This window comes from Chrysemys picta, chromosome 6 (assembly GCF_011386835.1).
Source record: "Chrysemys picta bellii isolate R12L10 chromosome 6, ASM1138683v2, whole genome shotgun sequence".
NCBI classification, from domain to species: Eukaryota; Metazoa; Chordata; order Testudines; family Emydidae; genus Chrysemys; species Chrysemys picta.
Window position 1 is genome coordinate 31,007,070 of NC_088796.1, and position 27,679 is coordinate 31,034,748.

Below are 27,679 nucleotides of genomic sequence, written 5' to 3' on the forward strand. Positions count from 1 at the left end.
GGTAGAGCAGTAACTAATGAAGGGTGAAGGTTAATGAGACTGAGTGATCTAGATTTCTTGGTAAGCTGGGCTCAAGCAAACAATGTGTGTTTCAATATAGCTAAATATAAGATCATACATCTAGGAACAAAGAATTGAAGCCATACTTACAAGATAGGGGGGCCTCTATCTTGGGAAGCAGTGACTCTGAAAAGGACTTCGGGGGGGGGGGGGGGGTTGGTGTCCTGGTGGATAATCAGCAGAATGTGAGCTCACAGTACAACACTGTGGCCAACAAGTATAATGCAGTCCTTGGATATATAAACAGGAAAATCTTGAGTAGGAGTAGGGAGGTTATTCTGCTTCTGTATTTGGCTCTGTGGTGACTGCTTTTGGAATACTGTGTCCAGCTCTGAGGTCCACAATTCAAAAAGGATGTAGATAAATTGGAGAGGGTTCAGAGAAGAGCCATGAGAACGATTAAAGATTGGAAAACATGCCTCATAGTGACAGACTCATGCAATCCAATCCCTTTAGTTTAACAAAGAGAAGTTTAAGGGATGATTGATCAACATTTACAAGTACTTAAGTGAGGAACAAAAATTTGATAATTGGCTCTTCAATCTACTCAACAAAGTTATAACAAGATCCAAGGGCTGGAGGTTGAATCTAATCAAATTCAGACGAGAAATAAGGTGCACATTTTTAACATTGAGGTTAATTAAGCATTACAACAACCGTTAGCGCGAGAGTTGTGGTGAATTCTCCATTACAGATAAACATCCAACCTTGATTTTAAAATTATCCAAAAGATATGCACTAGTTCAAACAGGAATGAATGCAAGGAAGCTGTGGCCTGTGCTATACAAGAGGTCAGACGAGAAAACATGGTGGTTGTGGGTACAACTACATTGATTTGCATTGCACCAACTTATGCCACCAATGAATTTGTACCAAATGGGTAGTGGCAACAGAGTAGGGATATTGTTTCCCACTTCTCTTCTTCTTAGAGGCATTTTCTAAACATCTGGTTGACATTCTTTTATTCAGTAAAAAGATTTTCCTCCTTTATTCCTGAAATTTATTTTTGCTATATAAAATTGTATTTACTTTTAAGTAAAAGACTATTAAATGATTTCTCTAATTTGAAAAAAATGATTTGCCCCTTTGTATGTTTCATACGAACACAAAGATATCTGTATAAAATATTTTTTCTTTGATTAAGAACATCTCCCTCTTCAGCTCTTAAATTCTAGAAATGACAGGTTGGGGGTGGGAGGCTGTCTCTTTGCAGTGTTGTTCTAGCCTTGTTGGTCCCAGGATTTTAGAGAGACAAGTTGGGTGAGGTAATATCTTTTATTGGATCAACTTCTGGTTGCTGAACGAGACAAGCATTTGTGCTTACACTATTGTGTACCTGTCTCTGTACTGTCTCTCTCTCCCTTTTATAGAATAATGTGCTCAGTAAATGGTGGGCTTCAGTAAAGCTGTTTATATGCATAGTGTTTGGCTCTGGAAAAACATGAGCTTGGAAAAGTTCTCAAAACAACAGCCTCATTTCAAACCTGCAAGGCTTTCATTAGCTGAAAATAAGGCCAAATAACTTAGTCCATTCTTACTGTGGTTGCATATAATGACGTATTTTAGTAACAAAAGGTATGAAACAAAATATAAGTGCTGCCACTATTGACAACTAAAGGAATTTTTTGTTTGTTTGTTTTGCTGTGTGGCTCCATTGAGTATCAGTAGCGTAGAGTTGCTGCTTTTAGATCTGAGGCTTTTTGGTTCAAATCCCAGCAGAGAGATTCCTTGCTTAAACACTTCCTTGATGTTGTCTGTACCATCAACAAACTGAGACAGACACTGCCAAAAATTGTTCCATTTATTGGATTCATTCACTTGACAATTTGCCCAGTTTCTGTGACGTTTGGCTTATCTATTTCTAAATGGATTTGTTTGTTTTTGTTTTTATTTTACCTTGATCACATTTCCCCTTCCACATACGCAATATTGTGTTGTTCCACATAATAATAAGAAATCCTAATGGTGGAATACATTAAAATGGGAAAAGTTTAATTTTAGCATCTTTTTAACAGATTTCCCAGTGTATCAACTATTCTTCATCATCTGAAGGCTTCAACACAAACACCACCTAGCTCTTTGAAGCTGTCAGCCTTCAAGACAGTTATCAAAGCTGTGTGGCTCCATTTCTCTTACAACAGATGAGAAGTAACACAAATGCAGCCAAGTTCTGCCCTTGAACTAGCACTTCATACACACACACACACACACACACACACCTTCCAAGAGAAGTAAATCCTTAAGTTTTCCTCACTGTTTGTTAGGAAAAATTTCCATGGAAATTTGGCCAGAGTAAATGCTAAGGAAAAAATTGTGAAACAACTTCAGGATTTGGTTTAAAGGATGTTGTATTCATGTAACTGAGGGCAAAACTGGACTAATAACACATGGGTAAAATGTCTTTTTAATAGACCTGGTGGGATAATTTACAAAACCTTTTCCTGTTGAAAAATTCCAGTTTTTTGACAAAATGTTCATAGTTAAGATTTTTCAGGCCCAGGATGTCATTTCTGGTGAGTGAGAAGGAGAGTGCAAGAGCCCAGAACATACAGGTACCTGGTGGTTAGGGCAGTTAGTTGGGATGCTGGAGACTCTGCGTCTCTATGCCCAATTCAAAGCATAGACTTGAACCTGGGTCTCCCACATCCCAGGTGAGTAGGAGACCCAGATTCAAGTCCCAGCTCTCAATTAGACATGCTGTTTCTCACCTTCTCCTGTTGCCACCAGGGCTGCCCAAAGAGGATTCAGGGGGCCTGGGGCAAAGCAATTTTGGGGGCCCCTTCCATAAAAAAAGTTGCAATACTATAGAATACTATATTTTTGTGGGAGCCCGTGGGGCCCGGGGCAAATTGCCCCACTTGTCCGTCCCCCCCCCGGGAGGCCCTGGTCGCCGCTTTGGAACAAAACCAAATTTTTTGTAAAATGGAAATCTTTTCTGGCCAGCCCTACCTACTAGTCTTTTTTAAACTTCATCCAACTTTCTTCTAGGTAGTTTGCTGAGAGAGTGGGGATTGATAGATAAAGATGATTTTAAAACTGAAAGATCTTCTGATTTTGAACAGTCATGGAAAACAACTAGTTCTAGCTGTGATTCGGAGGTTCGGGTTACAAAAAGTTAGCAGTCAGTCAACCAACAAAAGAAAAAGGCAATCTTAAATATTAACATGTAGTGCAATGTATTACTATATACTTTTTTTTCCATTAAAAAGTTTAACTAGCAGTTTACTGACAATTTAGAAGAATGTTTGAAAAACACAATGAAAAATGAACAATACTTACAACCATACCATTTAGGGACACCCAGCAATCTGGTGGGAAATCCTGAAGTAATGGTACTAAGAACTGAAGACAACCATCCCAGTGGCAAAGAAGTAGCATCATTCCAATTAGATTAAAGATTCTCACCACAGCACTGGCCAGATCATATGTCATATGGAAAATCTGGGGGGGAAAATTACAAATTATTTAGATGATGAAATTCAGGTAATACAACATGAGATTTTTCTCATCCAAGCAAACTAAAGAGAGGCAAGCACACTGTGATTGTCTTACTATACTTTGGGATTAATTTATTATATAAAATCACATCACCATATTCCACATATAATGCCAATATTTTGCACTTCTATAGTGCCTTTCATAGATTCATAGACTTTAAGGCCAGAAGGGACCATCATGATAATTTAGTCTGACCTCCTGCACATTGCAGGCCACAAAACCTCACCCACTCCTGTAATAGACCCATAACCTGTGGCTGAGTTACTGAAGTCCTCAAATCATGATTTAAAGATTTCACCTGAGGATCTTTAAGTGCTTAACAAATATGAATTATGCGTCACCAGTGAAAGTAGTTATTACCATTTTACAGATAAGCAGACTAAGGCATAAAAATGCTAAATTCCCAGTGTCATGCAGAAGACAATGACAGAACAGAACAGATTCCATGAATCCTACCCCTTAGACTACTACAATACCTACAAGAGCACAATTCCCCAAATGTTCACCTCCATATATGGTACACTGTGCAGTGAAGGAGATGTCCAGGTATAAAAACTAGCTTTATATCTTTATTTCATCTATTTAATCTAATGTCATATAATTTAATCTATATTAAGATATCTGTCAATGTAATATTTAAGCATCTTCAAATGAGAAATTTCACAAGAATTTTTCTTCAATCTTTCATAGTTGTTTTATGCTACTATATCTCTGTGTGTGTTCAGTCCCTTTTCAATATGTGCTACATATAAATGGAGAAAATGAAGAGTAAGAAATAGCCTTTAATCATATTGGGGTCATATTCCTGTATTCTTTATTTCCCAATTCAGTACACAAACACCTGCCCTACTATACCACAATCATAGAGATGGAAGTGTAGATTTCATGGTTATTAAACACTATTAATTTTCCTAATGTATTGCAATTTACAAAACACCTGGACCAACTCATTATAACTTGGTGTGCTCAATTAGTCCCTTCATTGCTGGACAAAAATGCTTGTATCTGCATTATCCATTACAACGAAAAAAAACCTATATAATCACATGCGTGAGAACATGCAAATACCCATACGCCACATTATTAAGGGCAATTTTACTGGACCTAATTAGCATGTTCAGAAGCAGACACTTTCTTCACTGACATAGAAAATAAGAATTATGTCCCACATCTAAAGGAAAGGTACTATACACAAGTATCTTAAAACATTTTCCAAACTATTAATATTTTATGTGAATCAATTTAGCTACTCCTGAAATGCAGCCTGCTACAGGTAAAACGTGCTACCTGTTTAACAGTGCACACCAACATTATCCAACAGTTCAGGTAAGAAGGTGAAGAAGGCCCTGTCCAAACAAAATTTGAAGGGATTTTTAAATAGAATATAATTTCCCATATGAAATTGAGTTAGGAAACCTGAGTCCTTACTGCTGAAAAAGGGCAACAGTTTCCCACAGCCACCCAGAATGAACTCTCCTGCAGGTGGACATAGAGAGTAGCAAAGGAAAAGAAGAAAAAAAGACAAGATTTAACTGCTCTCAAAAAAGACTGGAGGATGGAACAAGAAAAGGGAAGACCATACAGTCTTCCAAAAATAAGCTTCCTTTTGAGGGAGGGAAGAAGGAATAAAGATAATTATGCTGAGGATGATGAACAAATATGCAATGGGTTTAGCATGTGAAAAAAATCTACATCATATTACTGACATTACACAAACACATTGTGTACTCTTACACTGAATCTATGAATGCCATTGAAGCTCAGTTGAAACTATTTTTACTGAAGATCCTGTTGATTTTTACTCCAAATTATAACCTTTTACATGATACATTAAGAACCTCCTTGACATAGTAAGAGGTCAGACTACATAATCATAATGTTCCTTGGCCCCTTCTGGCCTTAAAATTTGTGAATCAATTAGACTTACAAACCAAATACAATGATTTCAAAAATTACCTCCATAGTGTATTTTTCAATCTAAAATCCAAAACTACTTAGGATATTCAAACACTTATCTAGATACTAATGTTACGTATAAAGTATTTTTCTCTCAGCCAGACTATTGTTAAAACGTTTGTCCCAAGTCCCAATTTTGATAGAAATGGGTGACAGGTGCTTATAACATTATTTGAAATGTCATGTGTTACCCAAATACCATTTAATTCCTGTCAAAACTCAGGCTGTGGTATTGTAAGTTCATGGAGAAATTCCTGCAAATCGGAATAAACAGAAAAAAAATTGGTTTTGCGGTTTAGGAATTTTAAATAGAGATGTAATTGTTGTATTTTGATTAAAAAGTTGTGTGTTTTGTTGCATGGAATGCACCTAGAAACTAGGCAGGAAATAACTTTATTTAAAGTAATTGACAGTAAATAATATGGAATATGCACTATTGGGGAATGCCCCAAGCTAGGCTGCAATTGAGCACCTGTCTTCCTGTCAAGATACATTTACTGCAACCATAAACACTTCTGGAGGTGAAATTCCAACCCTATTAAATTGGGAGCCTGGCCGCTGACTTCAGTGGAGCCAGGATTTCAGCCATAGTACCTATTCTAGTCATGATAAACAAATCTGGGAAATTTAGTTAGTAGCAATACATGGTTTGCACGTACTTTGCACCTTCACCCAGACTCTTCAAATGTTGTACTAACATACATGGTAACATCCCTATTTTACAGTTGGAGATACTAAAGCAGAAGATTAAAGGTTAGATGTTTAGAAGAGATCTGTCAGCAATTGGGCCATATTTTCAAAAGGAGCTTGACTTTCATTTACACACCGAAGTAAGTGGTGAGATTTTCATTAAAAAAAAAATCAATACATTGGGTGCTGAGTTTTTCAGAAAATTTGGTCAGAAGTGTGACAAAAGGAGTTGTTGAGTGTTGAGATCAAAATCTTCCCCTTTCTTAGATGCCTAAATGAGAGTATAGCTCTTCTGAAATACTGTCCTTATTGTTGGTGCTGAGCATTTGAAACTCTGGCCCGATGTGACTTTCCCAAACTCACACAGCATTATACTGCCAGAGCTGTGAACAAAACACAGATCTCCTAACTCTCATCCCTCTACTCTAAGCACTACTTTAGACCACAAAGATGGTTGCGCATATACCCACTAGACATGAATGCATAAAAATTGATTAGCCAGAGCCATTTCACTTGGGCTAGTTCCACCTTTCGCATAGTTTTGGGTTGGGGAAGGGCCTGACAAGCAAAGCTCAGATCTTGATTTATGCTTTCCCAAAGTTTGGAGAAGTTTATTTTTATAGATTCATAGGGCTGATCTACACTGGGGGTGGAGGGCGGGGATCGATCTAAGATATGCAACTTCAGCTACGAGAATAGCGTAGCTGAAGTCAATGTATCTTAGATCGATTTACCTCGGGTCCTCACGGCGCGGGATCGACGGCCGCGACTCCCCCGTCGACTCCGCTTCCGCCTCTCGCTCTGGTGGAGTTCCGGAGTCGACGGGAAGCGTGTTCGGGGATCAATTTATCGCATCTAGACGAGACGTGATAAATTGATCCCTGATAGATCGATTACTACCCGCCAATCCGGCGGGTAGTGAAGACGTACCCACAGATTCTAGGACTGGAAGGGACCTTGAGAGGTCATTGAGTCCAGTCTCCTGCCCTCATGGCAGGACCAAATACTGTCTAGACCATCCCTGACCGACAGTTATCTAACCTACTCTTAAATATCTCTTTGTGTGGACTTGATTCTGATCCATCTTTATTTTAGACCCTTTAAACTGGATATTACTCATTGAGGTGATGTGGGGAATATATACGGGAATGCATAACAAAGCAAGTGAGTGATTGCACTACCAGGGAAATTTACATGAACTATTGTAGGGTACTAACATGACACCTACATGGTTACAGTAACAATAGTAGCATAAGGCAACATCAGCCCCTGGTTGCCTGTGAAACTGCTTACTGACCCAATGTGGCTCTTCTTATGAGCCACAAGGATTAGTATAAATAAGGAGCTATCACAGGGACAGGCTAAAATTTAAACCTAGTAGTTGAGGCACTCTGCTCAAATCTTTGGGACTTAGCGAGGGATTGTGGCTGGGTCTGGGATTGTGTGTGCAAACTAGGAAACCATTAGCTTGGCTGGATTTGGCAAGGACTATCCCAGTGCCTATCCTGTAACAATGGCTGGCCTGAATAAAGTTGTGTCCTTTTGTCACCGTGCAAGTATGTCTGTCTCTTCATTAGTGGTGTGCCTTTTTAACAGTGATCATACATTATAAGAGCAATAGCATGTGTTGAAAATTTTATGTGAATCCACACTCCATAAGAGGAGTGAATTGTCAGTATGTAACACTTTCATTGTTTGTGAAAGGTTTCACTCAAGGAATGACTCCTGTATTTCTTAGTATTCAGGATCAGTATTACACATGCATTAATGTGTTCTAGGTATCATCTAGATAGCTTAGTGTGGTATATTAAATTAGCATTTCAATCATACTGTTTATCCATCCTATTTTAGCACTCCTATTCATACATATTCTATAGTTTTATAGTGCTTAATACAATATCTTTGTGCTGTACAAAATTACCTTATGAATATCAAAGAAATAATAAAAATCCTCAAATCATCCAGTGCACATATTGGAATAAATTTTCAATGAAAAAATTATTTTTAAATGAACATTTTCATGGATATTTTTTGTTTCTTTTGCAGTTTTCTGTGTGGTTTTTGTTTTGGGTTGTTTTTTTGTTTTGTTTTTTTTGATAGAGGCAAATTACCAAGAAATGTTCTGATTTGGGGATTCTTACCATCTACTTTTTTCCCCTTTCTCAGTGGCAAGATGGAAACAAGTGAAAAAAAGGGGAGGAAGGGTAAAGAAACAAGTGGAGGGGGGAAAAACCCAAAATTTTGGTTTTCAACTTTTTGTTGACAAATACATTGGTTTCCTATAAAGTTTTGAAGAAAAAAATTAAAAGTTTTCCAAACTTTCCTCCCAAATATTATATTTTCACAAGCTCTCTAGAAGCTAAACCTCCTGAAAAGGTCCATTTAAATAGACAAGTTTCACAACATATCCTAAAGATCAATACATTCAGAATCTGGGCAAAAAGGGTGAAGTAACAAATTCCAGATTTAGAGAAGCCTTCATTGAAAACAACCTTCCACTGGGCCCTTCCCATCTATACGTTGATGCTGCAAGCCACTGCACCCTGAAGGATCCATTATCAATATAAAACAGGTAGTGAGATGTGAGTTCTCAAAATACCTGGATTCCAAACTATTGAGGATTTTACAGAACATCACCAGAACCGTAATTTGAGTTTGTAAATGTTTTACAGACACAAACAAAAAAAAACCTGTACATGTGTTAAGCCCCTTTGACTACAATGTGTCCACTGGCTTTAACACCACTACATTCAGTCATAGTATTGATAAAGACTTCTTTGATATATTTTTCACTAACAGGGCAGACAACCTATCTCAGAAATCTGTTACGTAACATTTTCTATTTGCATAGTAGAACAATTGTCATACACTGAAGTAAATTAATAACCATAACAATAATGTTTACTGGAAGACATACCGGTACACATACAAGGTATCACAAAGTACTTTACAAACATTCATGAGTTAAGCCTCACCAAAACGCCTATGAGATGTATAAAATGGGGACAACAAACTTTACCTATAGGGTAATAGAGATACAGAAAGTTAAGAGAAATCTATAGTCTTTCCAATTTCAACCATTATTGACTTGGCCAAACTGCAGCAAAGAAGGCATACCAGTGACAGGAATAGGACTCAGGTCACCTAACTCACATTCTGTGGGACCAAGAGTTTAAGCTAGATCCTTTGACATTAAAAGAGACACTGTCAAGATAAAATTAATAGCTAAAACTTTAAACCTTTGTACCTAAAGTTAGGCTACTAAATCCATACTCAGACATCTAAATATAAGTGGCCTGATTTTCATAAGTGCACTCCACCTACAAATCCTGTGAGAGCTGCAGGTACTGAACACCTCTGAAAATCAGACCACTTTTATTTTGGTACTTAAATGTGGACTGAGGAGTCTCACTTATGCACCAAGGTTTGAAAAATTTGGATTTAAACAATTTTTACTAACACCACCTTAAATTACGAAAACGGGGAAAAAATAAAACCTAATGTATCTTCCACTGTTTTTCTGTCTTTGTTTACTATTTGTAGTTAACTCTGATTAGACAAAGATACTACTGCTTCCGACTATTTGTCCATTTTACTATCTGGCTTTTATGCACTAACAATGCTAAAATGTACAGTTTGCAAAAACTTCAGGAAACTGTTTACCTATAAAAATCTGTTTTTGCTGATTTCTTAAAAATCAAAATCATTTGTATATTAATTTTATAACCCTTTTCCATAACACTTGAACCCAAAGTTTTCTCCCTAAACTAAGTTGACAATGTCCCTTTAATTTAATATGGCTGAAATATAACTTTTGGGTGAGTTCAGTTATGAATGTTTTGGCAACACCTACTTGTTAAGAATAGGAATTTGCTCTAAGAGTCAAAGAGCTTCCATGATTATCTCAGTTTTCAGTCACACTTTAGTAATGACTCTTTTCACTCCCATGTGTGAAGGATAAAGCAGACTGCTGCCTTCCCATATTTACAATACAGTGCATACTTCAGAGTATTCTATTCTATCTAGCTCTGATTTTTGACTCAAGACAAAGAACTGTTGCAGTCCTAACTGCCAGTTCACTTCCTTAATGATACTGGAGGCAGGCTGCCATATTAAGTTAATAATGTATCTATTGAACTCCATGTCAGGGAATGCAGTTAATCCCTGCTGCTTTTCGGTATTGATTTTCAGGCTGTTTTGGGTAAATGCCATTAACTCTTAGAGGAAGGCCAAAAAAAAATCTGAGGAGTGCTTGGAAAATGTTACAAACTGTGATGCCATGGAATTTGTTCAGGTACCTCTTCCTCAAAACCATTTTGTAGAACTGCCTTGGTGCCAAGGGTGCTCAATATTGAAAGACTGGCACAATTGGCAACAGTATCTTTCTTTTAATTCTCAGATCATGATTTGCATCATGCTGCAGGCAACATGAGATGACACTTGAACTAAAGGAAACTATACACAGAGTCTGAAATATTAAATAGCCACTGTGGGCAGATCTGAAAAGTTGATTGTTGACAGTGATTCCGAGTGTTTTCTGAAATCAAATCTAAAGCTCAACAATAGAACATTAAAACAGACTGCTTGGAATAAATATTAGTAATAAAAATTACAGTCTTTTTGCTTCCTTCTCTGCATCAGTCTGAAATTACTGGTTTTATCCTTCAGAACAGCACATGGAGACAGACTGAAAACTGTAAGATCCAGAATCTCCTATCTGAGCTTAGTTTTCATGTGGTCTCCAGCAAGATAATAGTTATATAGTGGCAAAGCTCCACAATAAATAAAATAATTTAAAAAGAGGGAGAGGGAGAGGGAGAGAGAATAAAGCCTTTCTTTTGGACACCATTTATACCGGCTTGAGGGGGCCCATTTAAATCAATATGAGCTCTTTGGGATTCTCTACATCAGGGGTTTTCAACCTTTTTCTTTCTGAGCCCCTCCCCCCAAACATGCTATAAAAACTCCACAGCCCATCTGTGCCACAATAACTGGTTTTCTGCATATAAAAGCCAGGGCTAGCAAGCTGGGCAATTGCCCAGGGCTCCATGCCACAGGGGGCACCATGAAGCTAAGTTGCTCAGGCTCCTGCTTCAGCCCCAGGTGGTGGGGCACAGGGCCCCAGGCTTCAGCCCCATACAGTGGAATACAGGCTTTCTGCCCTGGGCCCCAGCAAGTCTAACACTGGTCCTGCTTGGTGGAACCACTGAAACCTGCTTGCAGCCCCCCCAGGGAGCCCTGGACCCTTGGCTGAGAACCATTGCTCTACATTGTTATTTCATATATTCTGCACTACATATGCCAGATATTGATGCCTATAGCAATTTTCTGTAAAGATCAGTGAGACACAGTGTTCCTGATCCAACTGTTAGCGCAATCATTCCATTTGATCTCAGTGGGAGACAGTCTGGCCCGATGGGTCTATGTGTTTTGTAACAGATAACATTCTAAACTGAAACTATGTCTGGAAAAGTAGCCTGTAAACGCCTATTGATTGGAATGCTTGGATATGCCTAAATGGTAACATTGTGTACTCAACTGAATCCTGATACCTGTGATTAATTTTATCATACATATTTTATAGCTAATAATTGTGTAGTGGGGAAAGGTATACAACACTATTTAATCTAGTTATATTCAGAACTTTGTTATACTTGTCAGCATTTTAACCTGCATTCACTTTAGTTGACCCTGAAGGGAAAACAGTAGAGTTTTAATAAACAGAACAAACTATTTTTAATCAAACATATCTGGTAAAAAGAGCTGAGGGCAGCCTATTTTACGTGACCTTTTAAAATTATTTTCTAGATCTAGTCAATCTGACATTCAATTTATTACACAAGCCACATTTATTCCACTCCAAGGCATGTACAAATGGAAGTCAGTTTGTGAGTAGCAAAAGGAACTGCACCACCGCATATAAATGTGGTAGAGCTCTAAATCTTGGTTAAACATGCAAGCTATAATGCAACTAATTTTGAGAAAGAATTAGACAGGTCTTGGAAAGGTCTAGTATAGCTCAGAAAGCAAGCTTTATTCATCTGCCATATATATCTTATGCAGCAAATTAGCCAATACTATGTGAATTAACTAATTTCTTCCACAAAGTCTAACAATTTCAAACCGCTGATGTCAGAAATACTGTTTCACAGCCATGAAACACAAACAAACCCACAGCACTAAAATAGAAACACTCTCTAGATGCCTAGGACATTTTTGTCTGATATGTTTCCTCTGCTTAATTAGAGTCAGTGTTTCCTGTGTGTGGTGGGTGGCGGGGAGCAAGGGTGCAAGGTGCTTCTTCCCATCATCCCTCACACGAAGGCCAAGGTCAATCGCAGTGCTGGAGCAGGCGGGGCAAGGACCATCACCCTCTGTACTTCCAGCAGAGCAGGCTGGGAACAACAGAGGAACAAGATACACCATCGAATGCACTCGCTCCATCCTGCAGCCAGGAGTTGTCCTACCAAAGGACAATCCTTCTCCAACCTCCTCCTGGGGCAGTGAAGCTTTGCATCACTACTTACTCAGGGCTCTACCCAAATGGTACAATCTGGTCCTTAGCTTGAAAATTCCTAGGAGCAAGCGTCTTTCTGTGTGTTTTGTACAGCACAGAGTTGACTACTGGCACTTTTAAAACATATTATATAATCATAATTATCTTTTGTATAAACTTAATATCTGCTGGCAGACCCTCAATATGTATTGCATAACTTCAAATACAAATAGTTAATTCCTATGAATTCTGAAACATGCATATACATGTTACCAAAACCATAACTTACTAATGCAAAAAACAAAAACAAAAAACTACTTTAAAAAACAAATAGTTACTAGCAAATCACAGAACCAAGTTAGACTTAGGGGCAGAAAATCTCAAAAAATGTTTTATTTTAAAAATCTGCTTCCCCTCCTAAATTGTTCATTGTTCTGATAAGCTTTGTGAAAAGAACAGGAGTACTTGTGGCACCGTAGAGACTAACAAATTTATTAGAGCATAAGCTTTCGTGGACTACAGCCCACTTCTTCGGATGCATACAGAGTGGAATAAATATTGAGGAGATATATATACACACATACAGAGAGCATAAACAGGTCGGAGTTGTCTTACCAACTCTGAGAGGCCAATTAAGTAAGAGAAAAAAAACTTCTGAAGTGATAATCAAGATAGCACAGTACAGACAGTTTGATAAGAAGTGTGAGAATACTTACAAGGGGAGATAGATTCAATGTTTGTAATGGCTCAGCCTTTCCCAGTCCTTATTCAATCCTGAGTTGATTGTGTCTAGTTTGCATATCAATTCCAGCTCAGCAGTCTCTCCTTGGACCTGCGGGTGGCTATATTACAACAGAAAAACTTCAAAAACAGACTCCAAGGAGAGACTGCTGAGCTGGAATTGATATGCAAACTAGACACAATCAACTCTCTTGCTTAATTGGCCTCTCAGAGTTGGTAAGACAACTCCGACCTGTTTATGCTCTGTGTGTGTGTGTATATATATATATCTCCTCAATATTTATTCCACTCTGTATGCATCCGAAGAAGTGGGCTGTAGTCCACGAAAGCTTATGCTCTAATAAATTTGTTAGTCTCTACGGTGCCACAAGTACTCCTGTTCTTTTTGCGGATACAGACTAACACGGCTGCTACTCTGAAACCTGTCTTTGTGAAAATGAAAGAGTGAAAGTACTCCACAATGGCTGTGTACCATTATAAATTAGAGGTAGAAATATATCACAGTCATATTGGCTTGATAAGTCTTTCATGGTTTCATTTTCATGAATGGTATCACAAAACTATTTGATATATATTGTTAGAAAAATATTTGACGGTCGCAGATATACATTATACCATTGATTTGATAGTACTGTTATTATTTCATTTTTGCAAAGGTTATTAGAATACTTTTCATATTAGAACAACAATCTTTCATGTGAAATCTCTTTTTCCCCCCAATTTTCCATTGTGGAATTATGACATGACAAGTGGCTCCCCCTTCTCCTCTCTTCCCCCCTCCTTTCCTCCCTTCTCACTATGTTCTTCTTACTGAGTGGAGAGCAGAATAACTCTGTCCTTCATCTCCTCACACAACTCTTCTATGAAGGAGCAGGACTATCCAAAGGTAAGCGAGTGGCAGTGCACAGAAAAAGTTACCAATAAACAACAAAGCAATTACAAACATAATTAATTCACATGTATTTGTCTAAATCCTGTTTGCCTTACTCTCCCTCGTTGAAATCCAAGTTCTGTAGATGCAAAGTCCCTGTTCTTATGGAGCGTAGGTTGCTGCTTGACCAATCACAAGCCTCAATGTTGCACTTCCTTAGGTCTGCCAGAGCTAACCTTCCTTCCCTTGGGCTTTAGTTGATGAGGGGCTTTTAAGACGCACTCTTCTTCAAAACTGGCTCCATATGACAATTACATCGTAGCAGCCTACTCATGTTTCTTTCTTGGGGTTTTGGTTTGCAATATTTATGTTTTGATTTTATTTCTTTATTTAGATTTGCACTAACTATTAAAAAAACCCATCCATTCTAAGGCCTGAGTGCCCTTACACTTAGAAATGTAATTTACACATAAACAGTCTCGCAAATATCCTCTGGAGGCACTACTCTGGTAGCAATAGGACTATAACAATTGTCAGCAGAATTCTCTAACCTGGCAGTAGCTGCCTTTTGCTTTGCTAATAGCAGCTGAGAATTTAACTAGACCCTGACACACACACACCCTGCCCCCACCTCAAACTGCAAACCCAATCCACAAATGGCAGAGTTATGCCCTCAGTCAAAAGGCAGTTTTATTCCTGCCATAGCTTCTGGTTTCATGAGTTTAGGGCCAGAACAGACCATCAGATCATGTAGTCTTACCTACTGTATAACACAACCCAATACATTTCATGCAGATACCCTTATATTAAGCCAAAATCTTTAGTTCAAATCATGTCAGTCCTCAGGAAACTGAACTCTGTGCTACCGGCAGAAAACAGAAGAGACCAAGGTGCCACCAGTGCTGAGGTCCCTGCAATAGCAAGGAACTGAGAGAGATTCTAGATGATTCCAGCAGGCCTTTCATGTCCCATACTGCAGAGGAACCCGCAAGGTCCCTACCAATGTGACCTGTGGGAAAATTCCTTCTTAACCTCAAATCTGAGCATTGGAGCAAGAAGACACACCATCCAGAAATTTTGAAAAGATACTGAACCACCCTATATGGTGTCCCATATCTAGATGTGGCCAATCTCTGATGCTTCAGAGGAAGGTATTCTCCCACAATACATCAAGACAATGGGCATCATGGAAAAACAATTCCTTATCCCTGCATGAAACTGACTGAAGACCTGAAGCGTGAAATTTGATTATAGTCATTGTCTTACTTCAGAGCTGCAATTGTTATGAGCATGCTGAGGGGAATGCAATCAATCCTCTTCTCTCCATGGCCCATGAAGGAAGGGGAAAGCAGGAAGACATACACATTCACAGACTGCAAGAACAGAAGGGAGCACCATGACCACCCAGCACAACCCTCTGCAAACAGGCCACATAATTTCTCCCAGAAGTGATTTAAGGTAAATCTTTTGGAAAGCAATGGTGAGTCCTCCACCTCCCCTGGTAAGCTGTTCCAATGTTTAATTACCCTAACTGGTAGAAAATCATCTTATTTCAAGTTTGAATTTGTCTAACTCCAACTTCCAACCACTGGTTCTTGTTATGCCTTTGTCATCAACATTGAAAAGGCCCTACTACCAGACATCTTTTCCATATTTTCCTATGCACTGTGACCAAGTCACTTCTCTTTGATAAGCTGAATAAGATGAGCTCCATAAGTCGACATTGTAAAACTTGTTTTCAAGTCCTGATCTTTTTTGTGAGTCACCTCTGAATTCTCTCCAGCATTTCCACGTCCTTCGTTAAGTGCAGATACCAGAACTGGACACAGTAGTCCAGTAGCAGTCTTACTAATGCTGTGTATAGAGGACAGATCTCTTCCCTACCTCTGCTTGATATTCCCCTTTTTTATACAACAAAGGATCCCATTAGCCCCTTTTGCCACAGCATTGCACTGAGGGCTCATGTTGAGGCAACTATCTACAGTGACCCCTAAATCCTTCTCTGAGTCACTGCTTTCTAAGACAGTCTCCCATCCTGTATGTATAACTTGTATAGTAGGTTCCCAGATGTATTACCATTCATTTGGCTGTATTAAAACATTTTGTTGGATTTTGGTCATTTAACCAATTCAGATCACTCTAACCATAACCTGTCCTCCTCATTATTTACTATCCCACCTATCTTTGTGACATCGGCAAGCTTTTCCAGCACAGATTTTATATCATCATCTAGATTGTTGATATTGAAATACTGAATAGTGTTGGACCGATAATGGATCATGGAGACCTAGCTGAAATAGCACCACTAATCAATACCGCCACATTAACAACATTTTGAAATCTGACAGTGTGCCAGTTTTTAATCATCTAATCTGTGTCTATAGTTCCATATAAACACAAGTTGGGTTTTTTGTTTTGTTTTTTCCCATGGGGTACTAAGTCAAATCCAAGTACACATGTTGAACGGAGTTGCTTTTATCAGCCAGAGCTATAATCCTGTCCAAAACAAAACACTTCCCACCTTAAAATTATATTTACAGTCAGTTATGCTAACAATTGCTTAAAGCCTTGAAAAAGTGCCCTCTTCAAAATTCCAAATGTACATGTTAATGGTTGCTGTCGTATTCTGTTTGCACATGGTAAAGGTAACCAGATCATGGTCAATGGTATGTAAGAAACCAATCATTTTTAGACCAGCAATTAACTCTTCTTTCTCCTCTGCTTCCCTCAAGAAACCAGCATTACCCTTCTCTAGTCTGGATGGAGTCTCAGCTAGCTTGTTCTCATGCAGTCCAGTCTCCCTTAGATGCGGAGTAATGCGATCAGCCACTCCACCTGTGCCCATTGAGGTCAAACTCTAGTGCTGAATGTCCTTATATGTCACATTTATATACAATTACACTAAATAATATGGAAAATGTATTGACAGAATGTTTGTATTGCAAATAGGTCTTTTGTGCTTTAGGACTCTATACAAGAAAGAAATACAACTCTATATCTGCAAACTAGAAGTTATTCATACTGTTTCTTTAGTGAAATATAAGTTTCTACTACACAGTAAATAAAATCATTTACTGAACTGGACCACTAGAGTTATACACTATCCTCACTCGATTGATACAACTCCACTCACTTCAGTAAGAGTTTTGCCACAGATTGACAGCAATATTTGGCCTTTGGGAAATAACTAACTCTCATAAGCCAACACAGTAAATCTTTCACTTAAGGATACTAAATACCCTAGCTAATTATACCAGTACTTTTAGTTTTTAATGTTACAAGACAAGTAAAAACAGAGAAAAAAATCATCATAATTTGGTTTGGATTTTCCTGGCATAGATATTTACCTCAACTGTAAATTTGTGGGCCAAATGAATACGGCAGCAAATGAGTGAAGAGCAAAATAATTAGACAAGTAAAGAAGTTAGTCCTAGGTGTTTACAGAGTTAATAAATGGTTTATTTCCTTTTGCTATACAGTATAAACATACTTGTAGAACATTCCCAAGTACTTAGCGTGCTTGGGAGATATTCTTGCATATTATAAGGACAATAGGTCTCACTTTTCTTTTTGGGTACAAGTCCATTAGCATCAGTGGGAGTTATGTGCACATACCAAGAGCAGAAGAGATGTTAAGGCCCCATTACTGTGCCAGCTGAACCCATTTATAAAACAGCTAATGAGGGTTTAACATTCTTTGCCTGATCCAGGTAAAACACAACACAGTTTTGGTAAATAATTTTCTAGGTTAGTTCATATCATTTATCACAAGACTAAAATTACCCATGGTCAACACTGATGAAGGGACCTAGTGCTGACGGGGAGGTTGTTGGTGACATCAGGTATCTGCAAATGTATCTCTGAAATGGGCACCCAAAGTCAGTTACTTCTCCTTCAACAGTGAAGCCCCTATGGAAACTCTGGAGGAAGGCAGAAGTGGTACAATGAGGGGTGAATTCCCAAAGGACGGAATATGCGAAGTGATCAATGGTTCAATGTCTAGTTGGCAGCTGGTATCAAGCGGAGTGCCCTAGGGGTTGGTCCTGGGACCGGTTTTGTTCAACAGCTTCATTAATGATCTGAATGATGGGATGGATTGCACCCTCAGCAAGTTTGCAGATGACACTAAGTTGGGGGGAGAGGTAGATATGCTGGAGGGTAGGGATAGGGCTCAGAGTGACCTAGACAAATTGAGAAATTGGGCCAAAAGAAATCTGATACGGTTCAACAAAGACAAGTGCAGAGTCCTGCACTTAGGAAGGAAGAATCCCATGCATTGCTACAGGAAAGGGATCAACTGGCTAAGTGGCAGTTCTGCAGAAAAGGATCTGGGGATTACAGTGGACGAGAGAAGCTGGATATGAGTCAAAAGTCTGCCCTTGTTGCCAAGAAGGCTAATGGCATATTGGGCTGCATTAGTAGGAGCACTGCCAGCAGATCAAGGGAAGTGATTATTCCCCTCTATTCAGCACTGGTGAGGCCACATGTGGACTATTGCGTCCAATTTTGGGGCCCCCACTACAGAAAGGATGTGGACAAATTGGAGAGAGTCCAGCGGAGGGCAACAGAAATGATTAGGGGGCTGGGGCACATGATTTATGAGGGAAGGCTGAGGGAACTGGGCTTATTTAGTCTGCAGAAAAGAAGAGTGGCGGGGGGGGGGGATTTGATAGCAGCCTTCAACTACCTAAAGGGGGGTTGCAAAGAGGATGGAGCTAGGCTGTTCTCAGTGATGGCAGATGACAGAACAAGGAGCAATGGTTTCAGGTTGCAGTGGGGGAGGTCTAGGCTGGATATTAGGAAAAACTATTTCACTAGGAGGGTGGTAAAGCACCTAGGGAGGTGGTGGTATCTCCATCCTTGGAGGTTTTTAAGGCCCAGCTTGACAAAGCCTGGGCTGGGATGATTTAGTTGGGGTTGGTCCTGCTTTGAGCAGGAGGTTGGACTAGATGACCTCCTGAGGTCTCTTCCAACCCTAATCTTTTATGATTTTATGGTCTCTAGCTTAGAAAAAAGAACAGGAGTACTTGTGGCACCTTAGAGACTAACAAATTTGTTAGTCTCTAAGGTGCCACAAGTACTCCTGTTCTTTTTGCGGCTACTCTGTAGCTTAAAAAAGAGGTTTTTAAAACAGGTGGAATGCTCACTTTTGCCTGCCTTGCACACTCTGACCAGGCAAAAAGTGTTTGAGTAGGTTAGCTGGGCACAGTTACAAAAATGGGTTCAAACTAATATAATTTTTATGTGGACGATGTCTAACGCTGACATTTTCAAACATGGGTATCCATTCAGTTTCTAAAGTTAGGCACCTAATTTCATGTTTAGGCATGTAAATTAGCAACTGAACTTCCACCTCCCAATTTTGAAAATGTTGGCAGAGCTTCTTTAATCCATGATTACTAAACATAAAATGAAAAACAGAAGCACCCAAAACATCAATTAAGTACTTTAAATATGTGTTTCTCTACTACAAATGTAGTATAAATGTCAGGATAAATTAGGTAGATTCTTTATGGAATCTAAATTTATGAACAAGAGATTTTTAGATAAAAGTTGCCCTATCCTATTTATGCATGCTCAGCTCTCAGAAACCCATTGCAGACATTTTCACTGAGCCCAGAAGCATTTGGGAGTTGAAATTCCCACTCTCCATGTTTCCTCATCAGTGCTTCCTAAAACAAGTACACAACTGAGTTTTTATTTAAAAACAACCCTCCTCCCCCCCTCCCCCCCAAAAAAACCCAACAACAAAAAAACATGCTGCCTTGGAAACAGAGTGGTCTGTAAGGACAGAGCATATACTTCTCGTTAATCAAGAACCAGAGCTTTTAGCAGACCACAACCTTTTATATGTTGCACTTTAATCTGTTACTATGTGGTCGTATATTCCACTGGGGCAGATTTCTATTCAGTTTCATATGTGTGGAGCCATAGAGGAGGGAAGAGTAAGGTTGAAGCAAGATTGGTTTTAACTTTTGGGAGTACCACTGTGAAGTACTGAATGGATCCCACACAAAGTCTGGCAAGTATAGGGGTTAAAATTCCCGTGCACTCTTGTAATAAGGAGCATAGATTAGCAGGTTGCAGTGATGCTCATTAGCCTCAGTGGCATTAGGCACAGGCTTCCTCAGGGTGATAAAAGCAGCCCTGAGTGATAACTGAAGCAAGATATACCAGAAACCATTTGCAGAGCCGTCTTTAGGATTTATGGGACCCTATACAGTATTATTAAACTGGTGCCCCTATGCTTAGGGGGTTGGACTAGATGACCTCCTGAGGTCCCTTCCTGACCTGATATTCTATTATTCTATGATTCCACTGAAGGCAGTCCCCAGCTGGCACCGTTGACCCCAGTGTGTCGAGGAGGCACAGCCACCACCACCACCCGCGGATCCCCAGAATCCCCCCATTGCTGACACACACCATGCTTTGTACGCAGCAGATGATGTGGCAGTGGCTCAAGGCAGGCTTCACGCTGTCACAAGGGGGCTGCATCTTGCCAGAGCCCACGGCCCTCCTGCAGCCCCTTGCCACTCCTGGCTCACCATTAGCATTTTGACAGGAAGTACCAAGCAGTAATAACAACAACAACAATACAGGTGTGTGTGCATGACAGAGTATGTGTGTGAGAGAGAACCAGAGTGTTTGTGTGTGACTGTGTGTTGGAGGACTATGTGACAGTGTGTTGGGGAGTGTGAGTCTGTGTGTCTCTGTGTGCGTGTATGTGGGTGTGAGAGAGAGAGACACACACAATCTGTATTGGGGGACTGACTCGTGAGAGGCAGTGTATGTGGGTGTGAGAGCCAGTCTGTGTGAGAGAGAGACTGTGTGTTTTAGGGAAGTGTGAGAGACAGTGAGCGCACTGTCACTTTAATCCCCCCCCCCTCTTACCCCCAACTAACGTGGAAGTTTCGCTCCTCCTGTCCTGGCCCTGCCCCAGCCCAGCCCCGCCCCTGCGGGAGACTGAGCGGTGCAGGCAGGCAGGGTCCAGGGAGGGACTCCGCTCTGGGCGGCCGTGGGCCGGGACACCATGCCGCTCTGGGCTTCCCGGGGCTGGGGCGGCAGAGCCAGAGGCTGGAGCCCTCAGCCGGCCAGCTGAAGAGGGAGGGAGGGAGAAGGCCGCCTGCCCAGCGAACGGGGCAGCTGGGGGCCGGGGCGGAGAAGAGAGGACAATAGAGATATTTCAGCAATTATGTCCTTAAAGAGACAGAGGGCTTTTTTTATTTCTGTGTTTAAACTGAAACCCGGCAAGTGCTCATATTCTAAACCATCCATGCGGAGTCTTTTGCCTAAACGCTCGTTGCTTTGATTTGAGTGCACTCTACCCAGTCGAAACACAGGAATAGTCCACCATGTTGAACAGCATTATAATCAAAACAGCTAATCAGAAAGTCTCGAACATGTGTAACCATTGTTTTTATTGATCTTACAATAAAAACAGAGCACGCCTAATGTTTCCAGTGCTCCCTTCTCAAGTGTTTTAGTTCTACATGTAGCCATGTACCATGTTTCTCTCTAAACCCTAAACAAAAAACAGACCCTTTCAAAAATTGTCTCTGCTGCTAAAGGGAGGCTCCAGGTTTAATTGGAATATTCACCGGTGTAGTTTGTTGTTACTTTGTAATAGACATTATTTCTATCATGCAGTATTTCCTCTGAAGTCTAGTTTGCTTTTTTTAAAGAAAAAACAAAGTTATAATAAATGTGCGGCTGGAAATACTTTAACGTGTACAAGTAGTTAATAGTGTACCATCTCAACATTAATAATAGAATGTACTAAATAAATACTGAGCAAATGTAACCAACATTTATAGCCAGAAACTATTTCCACACAGACATATTTGCTAAATTTAACCTTATTAGCTTTTTAAAAATTATTCACTCTTTAATATTCAAATTGCATGCACAATCCCCTACAACATTCGCTGAAATTGAACATACTGTACATTTTAAGAACACGGATGAAATACAAAAAGTTCAGATTGCATAAATATCTAAAAGTCTGGGTGTTTATCGAAACTTTATCTGAGTCTGCAAAACCAGTGTACAATCCTCTCAAGAGTACGCCTTTCATTAGATTTTCTGGGCATCATGCTTCTAGTCAGACTAGAAATACTTCAATAACCTCCTTTTTATTTCTGTCCCACCCAGAACCCAGTACTTCTGAGGTACATGAAAGAGTGAAAAGAAAGATATCCCACATATGTTGTATCTCAAAAAGGCTCCCTTTGAACTTTTAGGAGATGATTCATGTCAGTTCTTATTTTATCACTCTTGGGTCTTTTTGCACTGTACCTAACCTCAACTTCAGAATTCCTGCATTTCTAAACTAGAAATTAATATTCCAGCTCATCATAATACATCAGAATAAAGGCTTGATCCCGCACTACTGAAATCAAAGTCAGTGGGTCTTAAGGAAGGATTTGAAGGTGGTAAGGGGAGTGGCTTTCTGAAACACATTAGGGACAATGTCCCAAGCATACAAGGAGACACCGAACAATGTGTGAAGATGATTTGGGGAAGCACCCAAGAGGTGGATGAGGCTGGCATTGCTGGTGCAGCAAAGGTGGCATGGATCAATGTGCCAAGATACAAGAGAGAAGCAGGGACGGGAAGACTTAGGAAGAGCCGGACAAGAAGTTTGACTTGTACTTGATCCATTGTAAATGGAGGAGCCAGTGGAGAAATTCAAAGAGTATGATATGGTCAGCACAGTGGTTGAGGAAGATTATTTCAGCATCCTGAATTGATTGAAGGTAGGGCAGTATAGTGACAAGGAGACAAGAGAAGGAGAGACTGAATTAGTCTGAATAAGAAATGAGGACCAGAGTTTTAGCTGCAAGGGTAGAATCAGATAAAATCTGAAACTTACAGATATTTTAGAGGAAAACATAGTAAGATGTGGATATAAACTAGATGTGTGGAAGAGAGGAAGGAGTTAAAGATGACCCCCTGGTGACAGGCCCAGGTGACAGGGTATATTGAGTATAATGTTGTTAACAGTAATAGATAATGGGAAGAACATGCAAGGAGGGTTTCAGGGTAATGATAGAGTTCAGTTTTAACCATGAGAAACTGTGTACCTTATGGATATCCACTGGACAACAGAGGTTTTCAAGCAAAATCAATCTCTAGTCAACAATAGCCATATTCGATATTTGGCTTCTGGTGGTTTCCAATTCAAGCTGGAAATTACAGGTACACTTTCTTAAAACAGGCATATGGAGAAATAGATAAAAACATTTATTGTAGCAATTTTCAACATTCAGAATGGTATATTACAGGTCATGCCTCCCTAGCAATAATTGCTGTACAAAAGGAGTTGAAAATTCAAACAGGATTAAGATTGAGGATGGATTTTAGCCTGGAGTAGCACCGGCAGAATAAGACTACATACCATCAAAGCTACAGGACATAAAGTAGAGTATTGACTGTTGAGCAATTCAACTAGTTAAGTATTATTAACCCTCAGATTTAGTACTTAAGTGATCAGAGAATGATATAACAGAGTGCAAGTAAAATCATCAATACAATGCTACATGATGAGAATTAGAGCTGGCTGGAAACTGGCATTTCCTTTCTGAGGGAAATTCAAAAAAAAATTGGGGGAAAAAAATTGTTCCAAATTAGGGGCAAAAAAAGCTGGAATTTTGGAATTTCCCATGCAACAAAAATTCTGAAAAATTTCAATTCAGTACCATAAAAATGTTTTATTTGATAATATCAGATTGTGTCATTTTGATAATGTCCAAATATTTCATTTTGATAAGGTAAAAACATTCAGTTTTGCCCATCTTCTGTCATAATGATTGTGTACAGTGGCTGCCATGAAAAAAAAAATCATCATTTGTTAGCAGTTACCACATAGTGGCAGTATTTCCAACCCCAGGCACTCAACAAAAATCATGAGATTGGCTTAAAAATAAATCACAAGATTAAGATATAAACCAATACATTTTATGGCTATTTTTATTTGCTTTCTGGTTTTTGAACCTTTAGGGTTCATGTTTTCAAGCTGTTCTCAGCAACTATGAGGGCATTAAAAAAAAGGAATCTGAGAGTCTCTCATAATCATATGACTCCAGAAGTTGGACTTTAAGGAACATACAAATATCATGAGACTTATGATAATATTGCGAGAGTTGGCGACACTGTTAGATTATCACAATGTCCCCAATATTTAGAATAGGAGATATGTGATAACTGTGTCATAAGAGTTGCAAACATTGAAGTCTTAAATCTGCTTGCTGTGCGGGGCTAACAATGCTGCAATCGTAGATGGCTGGGTGGTACCACAATGTAAATGGAGCAATGTGATGTCACACGACTGCCAACAGACAAATGCGAGATGGAGAGTTATATTTAAATAAATAAATAATATATATTTATCAGTTACTTATGGTAGAACCCACTGTGCTACATGCTTTCCAGATATTCAAGAAGGGATTGTCTCTGCTCTGGGGGCCTCACAATCTAAAGATAGAAAAGTAAACAGAGGGGGTAGCAGAAGAACAAAAATTAGCAATTTATAGACATGTCAACTCAATTTGCTGTAAGCAGCATAGCAGAAGGGGTCTTTAAGAGGAGCCGTGTGGAAGAGCTCAGATAGGGCATATGATGCAGAAGTGGGGCCTGCATGGCAGAAAACATGGAGGTGATTGCATGAGAATTTCACAAGCTGGAAACAATGGTGGAACTGAAAGGATAGGATGCAACATGGCATAGTCCTGGGTACTATAGCTATAGAGGTATTATATGGAAACAATAGTGAGTTGCAGTAACCTGGCCAAGATTGACTACTCTGAATGTGATATAGCATAGCACCTGGGTCAGCCAGTCCTAACTGTTGTGCAATTCTCCAGTGCACATATGCTAGTGACTATTTGTCATTTTTCTGCTGACATCAGTGTCTGTCCATTGTGGTTGCACAGGATATGTTGAATTTGGCATGTAGGGTACCTAAATGTCTCTGTGATTAGAGCATCTGTGTGGGGATAAATGGCAGCTTGCTTTTGCTACAGACCACTTTATTTTCCAGTGACAGTGAAATTAGGGTTATGGATGCCCTGGAATGACCCTGTTGCTGTACACTGGGGGTATGTCTACACTGCATTGTAAACCTGGGTCCGTGGAACCCGGGCTTGTGGACTTGGTGTTTCCAAGTCTGCGCTTCAGCATCCAATCTGCATTACTGAACCTGGATTTCACAGTCACAGTAACAAGTCTCTACTGCACTACACAGAGCATCTGTGGCTTGATCTGCATCTGCACTGAAAAATTATGGGGTTTGGACCCGAGTCACAGTGGGTCTCAGGCTTTGACCCACTCCTCTAGCAGGAAGAAGAACAGGAGGACTTGTGGCACCTTAGAGACTAACAAATTTATTAGAGCATAAGCTTTCGTGGACTACAGCCCACTTCGTCGGATGCATATAGAATGGAACATATATTGAGGAGATATATATACACACATACAGAGAGCATAAACAGGTGTATATATATCTCCTCAATATATGTTCCATTCTATATGCATCCGAAGAAGTGGGCTGTAGTCCACGAAAGCTTATGCTCTAATAAATTTGTTAGTCTCTAAGGTGCCACAAGTCCTCCTGTTCTTCTTTTTGCGGATACAGACTAACACGGCTGCTACTCTGAAACCTTCCTCTAGCAGGGTCCTGAGTGCTTAGTGACCTGAGTCAGATGGATTTGGGCTCAAACCTGAGTCACAGCCTGGGCTTAGTGTGCAGCACAGATTACCCTGGAAGTTACTCCAAACTCAGAGGTAGAGTATCTTTTTACCACTCCATCTGCATAGATTTTTTGACCTTACAGTGTCGGGAGCAGTGGTCCCTCAGCCCTGTAAAACCTACTTGTGACAGACTGACAATATCCTGTAATATACTGGACACATCTTATTGAACTGAGTTTCATATCTTTGGACTCCACTGTATTAAAAATGCAATCATCTATGTGTCATTGAGAATTGTATGATTTCCCATGGGAAGGGTAAATAGGAAAACAGCAGGGGGCAATTAAGCAAATTCACTCAGGTTGTAACATCTCTTGTAGAAATCCACATATACTAGTTCAAACTGGATTCTCCAGGAACCAACAGACAAAGAAAGGATATTTTGGACCAACAGCCTGGTTCTAAACTGGCTCAGTGGCACCTATCTGAATCAGCAAACTGACATAACCTCTGGTCCAAGTTGGGCCCCAATCTCTAGGGAAAGGTTGGAAGGACTAATCACCAACCCGCACCCTTATCAAAGTGAGGGAAATGATCTCTGGTAAGCTAATTAGCAAGTGTGTTGGTTCCTTTATTGTCTTTAATATAGTCTCTCTGTAGTGCTTTTACTTTAAGAATAAAATAGGCTGGCACAAAAAGAGCTATGTGGTATCTACAACTGTAGGCAGTCACACAGTTATCCATCTCTGAAAAGAAAACAAGCAGGTGTGCTTTGGCAACCCTGTCTGTGCTGGGAATAACAGTGAAAGCAGAGAACTGTGCAGCCTGAAAGTATGCCAGTCAGGTGGAGACCCATGTCTCGCTCCCTCCCAAGAAATGCAATGGCTTGGGAGCCGGAAGCCTGAGAGTGGTGCCCTTGTTGGAACACTTAAAGATATTTAAGTTTTTACATTTTATGTCTATGTATATTGTGTAGATAGTAGAGTTTTAATCATAAATTGTAAACCTAGGTCTTTTCATGTGTTTATGGTTGCTTTACATGATAATATTTCACCTGTCCTGTTTATGTAACACTGTAAAAATCAGCAAAAGGGTTATATAAATAAAATGTATTATGAAACAAAAGGCAAAAAACTATTATGTACATAGTTTAGTCCTATTCAGTGTCTACTCGGTGCTTCTTGGCTTGTCTCTTGTATTCATTAAATGGAGCATCTCTTGTCACTGTCCAGCAATAGTCTGCAAGTATTGATGGTCTCCATTTGCTTTGATAGCGTTTCTCCATTGTTGCAACGTCCTGGTGAAATCGCTCGCTGTGCTCGTCGCTCACTGCTCCACAGTTCGGTGGAAAAAAATCTAGATGAGAGTGCAAAAAATGTATCTTTAGTGACATGTTGCAATCAAGGCTTTTGTATGCCTTGAGGAGGTTTTCCACCAACCACCTGTACTTGTCTGCCTTGTTGTTTCTGAGAAAATTTATTGCCACTAACTGGAAGGCTTTCCATGCCATCTTTTCCTTGCCACGCAGTGCATGGTCAAATGCATCATCTCGAAGAAGTTCACGAATCTGAGGACCAAAGACACCTTCCTTTATCTTAGCTTCACTTAACCTTGGAAATTTTCCACGGAGGTACTTGAAAGCTGCTTGTGTTTTGTCAATGGCCTTGACAAAGTTCTTC

At 39.7% G+C, this 27,679-nt stretch overlaps 1 protein-coding gene across 3 annotated transcripts in view; it reads right to left on the bottom strand.

Moving 5' to 3' along the window:
* HCN1 (hyperpolarization activated cyclic nucleotide gated potassium channel 1) overlaps window positions 1-27,679 on the bottom strand; it is a 299,288-nt gene that overhangs the window by 132,784 nt on the left and 138,825 nt on the right. For all 3 annotated transcript variants that reach the window (XM_008168717.4, XM_024105633.3, XM_024105634.3), the window contains exon 3: window positions 3,340-3,501. In XM_008168717.4, coding sequence (XP_008166939.3) covers window positions 3,340-3,501 — 162 coding nt within the window. The remainder of the gene's footprint in view (window positions 1-3,339; window positions 3,502-27,679) is intronic.